Below are 12,840 nucleotides of genomic sequence, written 5' to 3' on the forward strand. Positions count from 1 at the left end.
GCTGGGGGCGCTGGCGCGCAGGCGCGTGGGCCGCCGGGCGCTGTCGGAGGTAAAGCCCGAGCTGGGTCCGCGGCCGCCGCACCGGGGCGGGGATTGGGGAATCCTCGCTCCGCTCCGGGGCCCCGGGATCGGGATGCGGATGGGCACGCCGCGCTAGGGACGTGCGTCCCGGGAACTCGGGCTGTGTCCGGTGCAGGAGGAGCTGCCCACCCCCTTCCTGGTGGCCGCCGGGTGTTCGCACGCCGCTCCCCACAACACACATACGCGCATTGCCCGCGGCCGCCTCCGACAGCTCCGCCGCACCTGCGGGCGCGGGATCGCCCGGGCTGGATGTCCCCGCGGCACACGGCGGTGTCCCGGCGGAACACAGCGGTGTCCCCGTGGCACAGCAGTGTCCCCCGCGGGAGAGGCCGGCGCCGCGGCGGGCGGGAATCCAGCGCGGGGTTTGCGGGGAGCTGGAGGGAGCGGTGTCGGCGGCCTGCGGGCGGGGAGCTGAGGGAGGCGGGGAAGCAGGGAGGGAGGGAAGGAGGGAGGCGAGAGGCGCTTTGTTACGAGGAGCCGCGGGGCCGCAGGGTGGGGTTGTCGCCGCCGCCGGCGCTGGTCCCCGCGGGCGCTGGGTGACGGCGGCCGAGCCCCCCCCGCCGCCGCGGCTGATGCGCCCGCACCGCGCCGCAGCCCCCGCGCCCGCCCGGCGGGGAGCGGCCGCCTTTGTGCAGCCCGGACCCGCTCTCCGTCCTCCTGCAGGCAGAAGAGGAGCTAGCGAGGAGATTAGAAAAAGCCCACCAAGCTCGAGTTAATGTTTGAGAAGTTCGGGTGCGGGAGAGTCTGGTAGGATTCCTGTATTGTGCCTATTTTTGGTGGATTTCAGGCAGTCGTTCGGAATAACAACCTGCGTCCATTACCTTGCTTGCGGGAAGTGCTTTGGATGTCCTCCATAGGTAGCGGGATGACCCGCTTAAAATCTGTGTGTATCTATAGTGTAATATGGTACCGGCACATATATATATTAATACATTTCCGTGTATAACTATATAAAATGTGACAGGAAACGTTTGGGTAAAGTACTGTGAATTTTACTAATAGATGATCTTGTTTGTTTGCTGGATGATCCATGATAACTATTTATTTTGTATTAAAGCGTAGGGGGCAAGCACCCGAGGAGGTGGGATTTTTAAAAATCTGGTTAAAACACATTGTCTGTATAGATCTCATTCATATTTGCAATGTGCTCTTAATTACCTAGTGATTTCAAGTCTCAAGGTAGGCAGGGTCAGGCCTGGAACACTGATGGAAGCTTGGTGAGGAAAACCAAGGAAACATTTGAGGAAGAAGAACACTGTTTACTGCTGCTTCTGTCATTCAAATGAAATACAAACCTGTTGTGACTAGTTTGGGTCATTGCATTTCCATGCCTTTCTTTCGTCCTCAAGCACTGGATGAAAAGGACAGAATTATGTTTGGTTTCCAGTGTTGTTAATTACTGGCTATGTTTAGAGCTTCACCTGCAATTGAAGTTAGAGATATACATTTTATTTTTATCAATCTTTGAATATTTCTGGTAGTAATTCTGTTGGCATTGGTCAGTGCACTTCATTTTCACCCCATAAGTTATCACAGTTTGCTAACAAACTCTTTTCTTTGGATTTGGTTAGTGTAATCTTTTTAACATTTGGGATAAGTCTTCCACCATAACTTTTTCTCTGCATTTTCTTGTGCCTAAAAATCATTTCATGGACTACAAATGCTCACACATGCCAACTTAAACCAATTTTTTTCCCCTTTTATTGTGCTTCTTTGCAACTGATTGGAGCTTGGGTGTCTGTTTAGATGTGTGCAAGCAAAATAATGCATTTGTGTGACATATTTATGGACAGATGTGCTTTTCCTAACTTCTGTAATTTTTTTTTCAAGCTATTCTTCGAGCAGATCACATCACATTTCTTACAGCCTTTAAAAGAAGAATGCTGCACAACATTTCACAGTAAAGATGAGGAGCTGAGAGATACTTCTGTTATCTTAAAGCTATAGAGGTTTGTGTGAGAGGACAAATGCTTAGGACACTGCTTTAAGGCAAGTTGTGAATTGAGTCCTACCAGGAGAAGATATTTAGGATAAAAGGCTTTCCTGCTGCATGTGTCTTGGAGCCTAGGCACCTGTAAGAGTGGGAGAAGCTTTCCAGTCTTTGTTTCTTAGAATTTACTCTGCAGCTGTCCTCTTGTGCCCACACAAATCAATCCAGTTTACGAGATGAGCTATGCACAATAAACTACTTTTATTTCAGCACAGATCCTGCTAAAATATATCCCAGGCATATGTCCTGGAAGGACTGTTTAGCCTCAAAATGGAAATTCTGTGGGCTTGTGAGTCCTTTCTCATATTCTGCAGAGGAGCCAGTGGGCTGCAAGAAGGTGAATAATATACAGGGAAGGTGAATAATATAAAAAGAAAAAAGAGGTGAATATAAATACATGGTGGCGTTCTGACACAACTTCTTGCTATTCTAACTTGTCCTGACATCTCAGAGAGCTTTTTTCTTCACCTCATTGCAAATGGGCTTTAATACATTGAAGAAAGTAGGTTAAGCATGTAAGATCTTGAGAAGAGTCTTCCAAAACTCTTTTCTTCTATGTATTAGACTGCCCACACCAGTTCTTGAGTCCCTTTACGCATCCTAGATCATAATCGTGGGTTCTTCACAGAAAGAAAGGACACAAGTGCAATGTGTCTGTTTGGGAAACAATTACTAGGAATGTGATTAGTGGAAGGAAAGCCCAATATATTCTTCTCAGAGTAGGACTTATCTTTCCATTCTTTAATGTTTAGAATTTGAACTTACAGCTGGGGATCTCAGAAGCTCCAACAGTAAAAATAATAGAAGTAAATGATAGTGTGGTATGAAAATTATACTTAAATTTGCTCCATCTATGAAAGATGAGCTTTTATTCTAGTACATAATGTTTTAATATATCAGAAGTCATATTTGTAAATGTTTTAGATATTTAGTGACATCAGCTGATCACTGATTTACTGACCCAGCTGATGGCTAGTCTGTGGAGCTAGATATTTAGCACCTGGGATCCTAGTAACATTGTTTAACTTTTTGAATGTACTCTCCAAAGTTCTGAAAATCCTGGTTTTCTAAATAAAGGGATTTTCTATACATAAACATGTAGTGATTTTTTTTTCATTTGAGGCTCTCTCACCTTTTCAAAACTAGAAGTAAGATTTCCATGTATCAGCAGATGGTAGAATCAGTCCTTTCTGATCACATGGAGTGATCCTGGCTTTTCAGGATCATAAGGTATTGGGCCTCACAACTTGCTGATGGGACTGCATTGCATCCCATTCCTTGGTGGAATTGAGATACAGAACCAATATTTAGTCCCAAGAATTTCATTTCAGCATCTGTCCAAAGCAACTGAATGGTTTGGAGTGGTGCAATAAGTATGGAAGTAAAATGGATTAGTAGATACACTATTCCATTCTAGGTCTATTTTATCTTACATGTTTTCAGAGTGGTTTCATGAAGTGAACTTGCCAGTTTTCAGTATCTTTGCTAGGATGTCAATTTCCTAACTACTTTTTTTTTTTTTTCTCCTAATTTGTGTTTTATTTGAGGAATTCCTGAAGCAGCTGTACACCTCTATTAGACCTATATATTGTAATGACTGGTATGCAATGAAAGAAGTTTCTTTACTTACACCTAGTTTGTTCTTTGGGTTTATAGCTGTTTAAGAATTCCTGTCACCAATGTGGGGGGTGACTTAAGTTTTCACAGGCCATAAAAAATAACTTGACACAGTGTGACAGAGGAAATACTGGATCAAAAAACTGTCTTCCTTAAACTCAGCCACCCAACTCTCTTCCTTCTTCCTCCTTTTGCTTTCATGTAAAATAAACTAGCTCTTCTATGAGCAGTAGCACTATTGCATTTTGTTTTCCTATGGATCTTTCCCTTAGTCCCCTAGATCCTGTTTGCTGCAAAAACTTCAGCTCTCCCATGTCCTTGTGGCACCAGGATTTGGTAAGAGAGAGCAGAACTGTGACTATGCAGGACCCACATAGGTGCCCAGAAATAACCCAGACAAGCACTGACAGAAGGTACAAACCAAGTGTTTGCTCCTTTTTCAGAAGGGGTACAACTTAGCTGCTGGCTTGACCTACACTGTTACTGGCTTCTGTTCACTTTGCTTCAGTTTTGCTATTCCAGGCTTTTTTCCACTGTGTTCCCTGTTCTTTGACTCCTTTGTTTTGCTGGCATCATGGTTTAACCCCAGCCAGCAACCAAGTACTGTGCAGCTGCTTGCTCACCCCTTGCCCCCAGTGGGATGGGGAGGAGAATCAGAAAAAAAAGTAAAACTTGTGGGTTGAGATAAGAACAGCTTAATAATTGAAACAACATAAAATATAGTAACAATAATAATACTTGTAGTGGAAAAGAGAGAGTGGGAGATAAAGAGAGAGAAAGAGAGGAAGAAAACTCAAGAGAAAAAAATGATGCACAATACAATTGCTCACCGCCTGCAGGTCTCGGCCAACTCCCTCCTCATTTATACACTGAAAGTGACATTTTATGGTATGGAATATCCCTTTAGCCAGTTTGGATCAGCTGCCTTGGCTGTGCTCCTTCAGAGCTTCTTGTGCACCTGCTCTCTGGCAGAGCATGGGGAACTGAACATTCTTGACTTGGAATAAGCACCACTGAGCATCAACTAAAACATCCATGTGTTATCAGCGTTATTCTCTCTAAATCCAAAATCCAGCACTGTACCAGCCTCCAGGAAGAAAATGAGCTCTGTCCCTGCTGAAACCAGGACAGCTGGGCTTTGTCTAATTTTATGGGCTACTCAAGAGAGCCACTGTTTTTATGTCAGGCTTAGGTTTTCATTGCGATATGATCTTGTCTGTTAGCTTTCTTTATAAATATAAGTAGTTACCTTTACTGAAAGAGATGGGAATAACTAAGTACTAAGATGTTTGGAGGAAAGGATGGAACAAAGTCCTAGTGCAGTGGAGTTAAGGAAAAATATGTTGAGAAGAGGAAACCTGATGGTGATATCTAGTGCACCATCAAGGAACGTTATGAGAAAAGTAGTAGAAACAATAGGCAAAAGACTAGAAATTTCATTTTGGGAGAGTCCTAGACTGTTGGGAATATGAAGCAATTGTCTTATAAATGTATCACTGGGTTTAATGATTAAAAACAAAAGAAATGAGAGCTAGGCAGCATTTCTGCCCAAAATCTAAAAGTAATTTGGGCTACACAGTTACAGCAGAAAAGAAGGGGGAGAAAAGTGTGAAAAGATAGAAGTAGCAAAAATAAAATATATTTCACAGCCATATGTTGTTAACTCTTTCCTATTGACTACGTAAGTGCTGGGCTTCAGAAGCGAGGTGGTTGCTGACATGGTGTAAGTGTATAGCAGAGGCTGTGTTAAGGCCAAAACCCTTTTCAGCCTGTTTGCTGGCTCCTGAGTGACCAGCAGCACAAGTACAAGGAAGTATCACAAGTGCAGGGCCAGCAGTCAAGGTTGAAGGACCTGTGCCTTCCACGTGGTTGGTTTCTGTTGTTATTTCTTGCCTCCTTGCAACTCTTGCTGCCTCTCCATATTGTAATACAGGTCAGGATCCTGATGCCTGTTGGGTATCAGCCTGGAAGGCATGGAGTATGGGGGAGAACAGAGCTGACAGGTCTTTAAAAGGACAACTTCTTGCTATCATTGCTCATACATCTTTGAAATATTGGAGAGAGATGGGAGAAATTATTATGCACAATCAGCAAGGAGAGAAGAGGATATTTTCTATACCAAAAAAATAAAAAACCCAAGCATACTGAAGGTGGCTTCAGACCTAAACCTGGAGCTAGCGAGGGCTGAGTTTTGAAATTTGTTCCTAGCTTGAGGGCTTGGAAAACTTTCTGGGAGTGAAAAAGCACAATGAACAGGAAAACAAGATATTAAAAGCAAGATACTAAGTAAATACTGTGTATTATGTATCCAGTCAAATTGTAACAAAGACAACTGTTCATTATAGTATACTGCTGGCACTGTGTATCCACCGAAGTGGCAACACAAACCAGCATGTAATTGTATTTTATCTTACCTGATCATTCCATTATGTACTCTAGAACTATTCACAAGCTATTCTAGAAAACATAATTGATCACAATCCTGATACTGCAATCAGTTTTAACTTATGTTTGGTTTTTTTCCTTTTTTTTTCATTGTTGTTTTTGTAGGAATTTTGGCTTCTTGGAGAAACAGTAGAAAATGCAAAACGAAATAATAAAGCCTGCTAAGTACTTCTCAGAAGTGGAGAAGAGTGTGCTGCTTGCATTAGTTGAAAAATACAAATACGTGCTGGAATGTAAAAAAAGCGATGCAAGAACTATTGCTCTGAAACAACGCACCTGGCAAGCCCTGGCTCATGAATATAACTCACAGCCCAGTGTATCACTGCGAGACTTCAAACAGTTAAAGAAATGCTGGGAAAATATCAAGGCACGGACAAAAAAGATAATGGCACATGAGAGGCGGGAGAAGGTAAAAAGAAGTATTAGTCCACTTATAAATACTCACATCGTAGGGAAGGAGAAGATTGGAAGCATAATGCCTGAGCAAATGTACTTTTTGCAGAGCCCACCAGAAGAAGACTCTGAATATCAGCCTGATGCTTCTAGTCAAGGTATAAATGTTGCTGTAATGATGCAAGTAATATTGCTTTGTATGTGATTTTGCCAGTGATTCTTTTTCAAATCTCTCCACTTAGCTGTGACTGCTGGATATAAAAAGTAATTTCAGAGCTATGATATTACAGGCTGTGTGTATTTCCCAAGGCCTACAGAAGTTAAACGGGTGTGAGGTTTTTTACAGATTTTTTTCATCTGTTTTTGACATATCTGCTGCTCTGTGGCAAGCATCACAGTTGCTATCATGCTGGCTTTCCAGAGCACAGTCCCAAGGATATCGTTATAATTTTTAAAGTATCATTTTGCTGGTTTAAAAAAAAACAAACAAAAACTACCAGCAGCAAATTGATACACAATTGCCTGCTGCAAGAGTTCCCAGTGGTCTTTCCTCCTTTGTTTCCAAGAACTAAAAAGAGTATGTGGAGCCACATTTCATGCTGCAGTCCACACTGGAGAATGGCCTTTCTGAAAAAGTTAAATTCTGCATTCTTCTTTGTTTGGCAAACATACTCAGAAGGAATAATTCAATACCAGGAGGGAGGGTGGCTACAAGTTTCTTGCAAATTTTATTATGTCTCACACAGGATCTCACACAGAAGACTGTCCTTGCTCAAAAGACAACAGCAGCTACATTGTTAGATAACATTCTTAGAATGTCTCTTTCATAATTGTATTTACCATAATTAGTCATTGGGATTTGGATAGGAATGTATTTTGAGACCCTCATTTGCAGTGATAACTATTCTGTTCCCTGCATAGTCTCTTTTATTTCAGAAGAAATGGTAGAGCCTTCTCAAAGTTAGAATAATGTGATTTTTTCCTAAAAATATACACTCCTGTATTTACAACATCTGCAGCAGAGATAAGGAAAGAATAAAAAGTGCTCTTCCTACTATTCCCTCAATCTTTTGATATTCATGTTGACACAGCTTCACCTGACACTCAGACCTTTCAGAAAATATTGCAAGTCACATATAGATTTAGCTTAAATGGCTGCATTAAGGTTTAGCTCCAGGCTCAGCCACCTAAATTTAGGTGTCCACTTACAAGTGTCTGCAATCACTTTAGTCCTTTAAACTCCCACTGTAGCCTTGGAAGTCTTTCAACAGAGCCCCAAGTGGTTCTGTTCAGCCCATTATGCCCTTAGTGTTCTGCAGCAGAACTGCATTATGTAGTGGCTGCTGTGCTTTGCTACTGGAGCACAAGTTTTATATGCACATGTCAGTAACTTATATTATCACATTTCTGTTTCTTGAAGGAAGAAAAGAATACTATAACACTTTTTCTTCTTTTTGTTTGCAGAGTCATTTGTTGTGTCCAACAGAGAACTTTGTGATGAAGACAAAGAGCTGGTACACTTTCCAGTGTGTGAAGGCACCTCCCAGCCTGAGCCTTCGTGTTCTGATGTCAGAATAGCAGCAGATAAGAACTACAGAAGTAAAGCATCTCAGGAAAGTGCTCTGAAAAAGATGCATGAGGAAGAACATCATCAGCAAATGTCGATTTTGCAACTGCAGTTAATCCAAATGAATGAAGTTCATGTGGCAAAGATTCAGCAAATAGAAAGAGAGTGTGAGATGGCTGAAGAAGAACACAGGATAAAAATGGAAGTGCTAAATAAAAAGAAAATGTATTGGGAGAGAAAACTGCAGACCATTACAAAAGAATGGCCTGTATCATCCTATAACAGACCCTTTCCTAATTCACCTTAGAACATAGAAGGGCAGAGAGTCAGTCTGATTTAGCACATTTATGAGTAACACGCACTGGAAAGAGGGTTTCCTACTGTGAATGTACAGTGACAGGATAGGTGCCTGGCTGATAGTGAACACACTATGACTCTTAATGTTTAGGGAAACAGTGGTATAGTTCACCAAGAGGAGAACTATTGTTTATTTGTAGGTAGTTCTGATTTGTGTAACTCACACACATGCACAGTGTTCTAAAATGTGAACATATTTTTTCCTCTCAGAACACCCTTGATCCTTGTGAAGTTTAAGGTACTCTGGGTATTCTTACATTGGGAGTTCTTAAGAAAACTTAACAGCTTTAAACATCAGGCTGTAGTGTTTGTATGATTTCTATCTCTTCCTATCTGCCATTTCCCACATGAAGGCAAGGGTTGGAGTTGCTCTCTGCTGTTGAGACAAAAGGTGATGGACAGCTATTAGTTGGAACATTATGCTGAAGCTTAGGGAAAATAAGATGGTTAATACAGTCCATAACTTATTTTTCATAGAAGATGTGAAAATGAAGGATGTAGCAAGAGGGCCACTGTAGTAACAGCCCTCTCCTGAAGAACAGTAATGGCTGGCTGACTGAGAGGATGGTTGTGGAATGGCCCTCCAGTTGTTCGAGCCTTGACACTTGTGAAGTCAAAAAGAAGGTGACATCTTCCTCAAAAACCATTGTGCTTTTTCTTTTATTTCTAGGCCCATCTTGTATTGAAGTAGAATACCCCAACAGGAGGCTCAAATGCTGCTTCCAGCACTGTGTGCTGTTCTCCTGAAGTCATTCTGAGGGGAAGAGCTTTTTAAGAATTCACAAAGCTCTCAAAATGCAGTGAGCCAGCCAGTCCATTGGCAAAGTCTCCCTCTATTTTCCTATGCAATACTTGATGGTGTAGCAGCTAGCTTGATTATTTCTCCTTAGCTAGAGGAAAAGACTAAGACTCACCCTCTTTTCCTTCTCGTAGGGTGGAAAGCAGTTCAAGGGAATCATTCCTGTCTTGAAGCACTGTTCTGTTTTGTTTTGTTCTGTCCTGTGTGTTATGGTGGTGTGTTTCTTGCCTTTGCTGTCAGTGAGGGGTGATGGACATGATTTGTATGAAGGCATTCACATGAAAGTCCCCACAGATTTTGGATGTCCAGAATGATAGATAGTAGGAAAGCACAAATGAAAATAATCTTTACTCTGGCAATCATTTATTCTAGTGGGGCAAGAGTTAAGAAAATGTGAAACGCAGAACCCCACAAGGATTCATAAGAACTTCTGGTGTTTGAAAACCTGTTTTACAGGAAGGTGTACAACCATCATTTGAAGCAGTGAGAAAAATGAACAAAACCATAAATTTTCATTGAAAAATCTGAGTATCACATTATTCAATAAAGTATTTTCAGATCATGACTCCTGAGGGCAAGTCCATACTGTGAGCATGTGTTCAAAGTGGAGTATATTACAAGGCATACATTCCCAGCTACACTCCTATCTCTTTCCCTGGATATCCTTTCTGGTGGAGTGAGTTCCTTTTGGTTTTGTTTTGGATTGAGTAGGGTTCTGTGTGTGTGTGTGTGTGTGTGTGTGTGTGTGTATGGTTTTTTTGACCTGCTTTCACTGCTGGTGATTCATCTTTGTTAGCACTGCCATTATCAACCACAGGACTCGCTGTGGTTAACAGTGTGGTACCTGTGCTACTTCCTTAAATGTGCTAAAACCAGCAATCACAATGGGAGCTGTTTATAACAACTCATTTCATATGACAGAGAAAAAAAATATGCTGGGCTGCTGCAAGATTAAAAAATAGGGCCTGGGTGAAATCTGAAGACAGATCTTTTTGACCACAAACTCAATATTCTTATAAATTGGCTGTGTGAAGAAAGTGCGGGAATTCCAAAGAAGGATGTTGCTATGGGCACTTCTATTTTTCTGCTGAATGAAAACACTTTGGAAGGTATAATAACAGTAGAGGCAAAAGAAAAGTAAACAGAAGTAAGGACCTTGTTCTGAGATTGCATTCTGTGGTCTGGAAGATGAGTCAGTTTGACTGGTTGTGACAATTGTTCAGGCACCATCCAGAAAAAAAGGATAGGGAAGACATTTGTCTTAACCAATTAATATACTTGTCTTCACCTTCTGCGCTCATTCTAAGTGAAAGTAAATTAAAACCAGGTGTTAGAAGGTAATGAATGGAGACAATTTCATCCCTGTGAAGAGGGCAAGAATAGAGACAATCCAGGTCTAGATAGCCCTGTGAAAATGATGAAATAGAGAGGATCTCACAACATGTGAGACAAGGGTAGCTTGAACTCCTGGAAGTTATATAATTGGTCGTGAAAGATTGTTTTATTTTTATATTTAAAAATCCTTTAAAATAAGCATGTTTTCGAACTGTGCTAAGTGGATAATGCCTTGCTTCTTGGTATATTTTCTTATTCTGACACCAAAAGTTATAGTTCTTAGGCCAAACAATAGACCCTTTTAATTCAGGTTCTATTTACAAGAAAGCAGATCATAAGAGAAATATTAGAAAGAGCCAAGATAAAGGTATGAAAGAAGTAATGATCATTACATGCATAGGGGAAGAATGGGAATGTTACACCTAACATAAATTATACAAGATGGTTTTGTGGTACGGACAATAGATCGTGCACAGGTGACACAGGCTCTTGCTCTCCCATTTGTAGTTGAGTGTTGGTTGATGTAAAATTGGGTGACAAACATAGAAAAAGGTAAAAGATCAACAGGAGGAAGTAATGTATCTCCTTGCCATACTTTGGCTTTATAAAGTGATCAATGTGATGGAATTGAAATTGCTTGAGAAATTACTTTTGCCTTTACTGTTGTTGCAATTGCTCCCTCTGGTAGTAGAGTTTATCTTTACTTGTGTTTGACATTTCTTATATGTAATACAGCCATCTCAGACAGTATGTCCATTTGTTTCTCTCTCCTTTTTTCTAGCTTACAGCATTCAAATACTTTCACATAATTGTGTTTTCCTGTTAACCATTTGGCCAAGGAATAGATGCATATTCTCCAGGTTTTTCCACAGATAGAATACAGCAGTATTTTAAGAAGAATATGCCTGTTCTTTTTTGGATTTGCTATAAAACTTTTTGTCAGGAATGAACTTAAAAGATGCACAGGACAAAATGATCCCTTCTTAACTCCATACAAAAGCATGTGTACCACATACATGGTGGCCATTGTTCTCAGCCTCTGTATTCTTATGAAGGAAAACAAGGGCCTTCTAGACAAGGTGTGATAAATTCCTTTATGGTCCCCAAATTAATATGAACCTAGCTCCAGGTGCTGTCTTTCCTTGAAGGTAATCTAATTTCTTGCCTAGTATAAATTTTTCATGTATTGATTTTTTTTTTCCTCCTGCATTTTTTCCTTATGTTTCTGTTCACTGTTAGTTTTTTAACCAGCAATATGAGCAGGGGGTTTAATTCAGATACATGTGTTTTCCTTTTTCCTTTCTCTTGCCCAGACTGCCTGTATCACAGCATTTAAACATGAATGGGTTCTCACCTTCCCTTTCCACAGAAAGCATGGTTAGTTACCCTTTCCACACAGCTGCCAGTACATTCTGGATTCTGCACGCAGGCTAGGACACATATTTGAGGATTTTGAGGAGAGGTTAGGACTAAGAAATGAAGAGGAGTACTTCCTCCATTCCAGCTCCGTGTAATTTGGGAGGACAGTCTGTGACATGATGTCCTTCTTCAGGACCAGAGCTAATGCAGATGCTGAAGCTGTGTAGTTGGTTTTCATTCTTCCTAAATCCTTGGGGTTCTGCAGAAGTTAGGTTTGAGGTTTCCTGGTTAAAATCTTCCTTCTTCCTTGGTAGTTGAGGAGTCTCAGTGGAAGCCTTTCACAGCTTCCTCAAATGAAATTTCTTACCTTGACAAACAACCTATCCTGACATCTATTCTACTTCTTTCAATGCCCAGGCTGCTTTATCACCAGAGCTGCTTGCCACAGATCCTCTCTCTGAAGCTCCTTCCTACACTGCAGAGATGTGTTTAGGCAGGGCTGAAAACACAGCCCTCCCCAGGCACTGCTCAGAGAAGTGATCCTTACAGAGCAGGTGCACCTGGTGTTGCTGAGCTCAGCCCTCTGACTTTGGGCTCAGCACTCAGACTTTGAACTATTGCTACTCAGTGTTGCAATTTTCTTATTGTAGCCCTGTGGCCAGAGAAAGACGAGTGGCTGAGGGCTGGCTTTTCTGAGCATATAATGCACCTGAGGATGTTGTGCTGAATTTTGTTTAATGAGCATTCATCTCTGTACCAAATTTTAGCAGTCTCCCAAGTATTTGTATGATTGCATAGGTATTTTCAATGATCTTTTGCATTTTTTTTTCTGGTTGTAGTTACAGTAGCTTTTATGTGTCCTTTTCCTTCCTTTTTCTTCCCCACTTGCATTATAAT

The 12,840-nt window shown here is 41.4% G+C and overlaps 1 protein-coding gene across 2 annotated transcripts; it reads left to right on the forward strand.

The window, feature by feature from the left end:
* Positions 1 to 30: 30 nt before the first annotated feature.
* Positions 31 to 12,373, forward strand: MSANTD3 (Myb/SANT DNA binding domain containing 3). 2 transcript variants are annotated; one of them, XM_054284903.1, is made up of 3 exons: positions 31 to 49; positions 6,239 to 6,684; positions 7,991 to 12,373. In XM_054284903.1, exons 2-3 carry the CDS (start codon positions 6,270 to 6,272, stop codon positions 8,398 to 8,400), a joined length of 825 nt encoding a protein of 274 aa, XP_054140878.1. In that variant the 5' UTR covers positions 31 to 49; positions 6,239 to 6,269; the 3' UTR covers positions 8,401 to 12,373. The 2 variants fall into 2 exon arrangements, with proteins under 2 accessions (XP_054140878.1, XP_054140877.1); XM_054284902.1 differs by lacking the exon at positions 31 to 49 and adding an exon at positions 690 to 828.
* Positions 12,374 to 12,840: the final 467 nt, after the last annotated feature.

The sequence above is a fragment of the Melozone crissalis genome, unplaced genomic scaffold (genome assembly GCF_028551555.1).
Source record: "Melozone crissalis strain CALT ecotype California unplaced genomic scaffold, PUWL_Pcris_2 ptg000042l_1, whole genome shotgun sequence".
NCBI lineage: Eukaryota > Metazoa > Chordata > Aves > Passeriformes > Passerellidae > Melozone > Melozone crissalis.

Excerpts from the sequence above, each read along its gene's own strand:
- MSANTD3 (XM_054284903.1), top strand. The coding sequence starts at position 6,270 with ATGCAAAACGAAATAATAAAGCCTGCTAAGTACTTCTCAGAAGTGGAG. Across the intron at positions 6,685-7,990 it reads GCCTGATGCTTCTAGTCAAG|AGTCATTTGTTGTGTCCAAC; the intron begins GTATAAATGTTG and ends TTTTGTTTGCAG.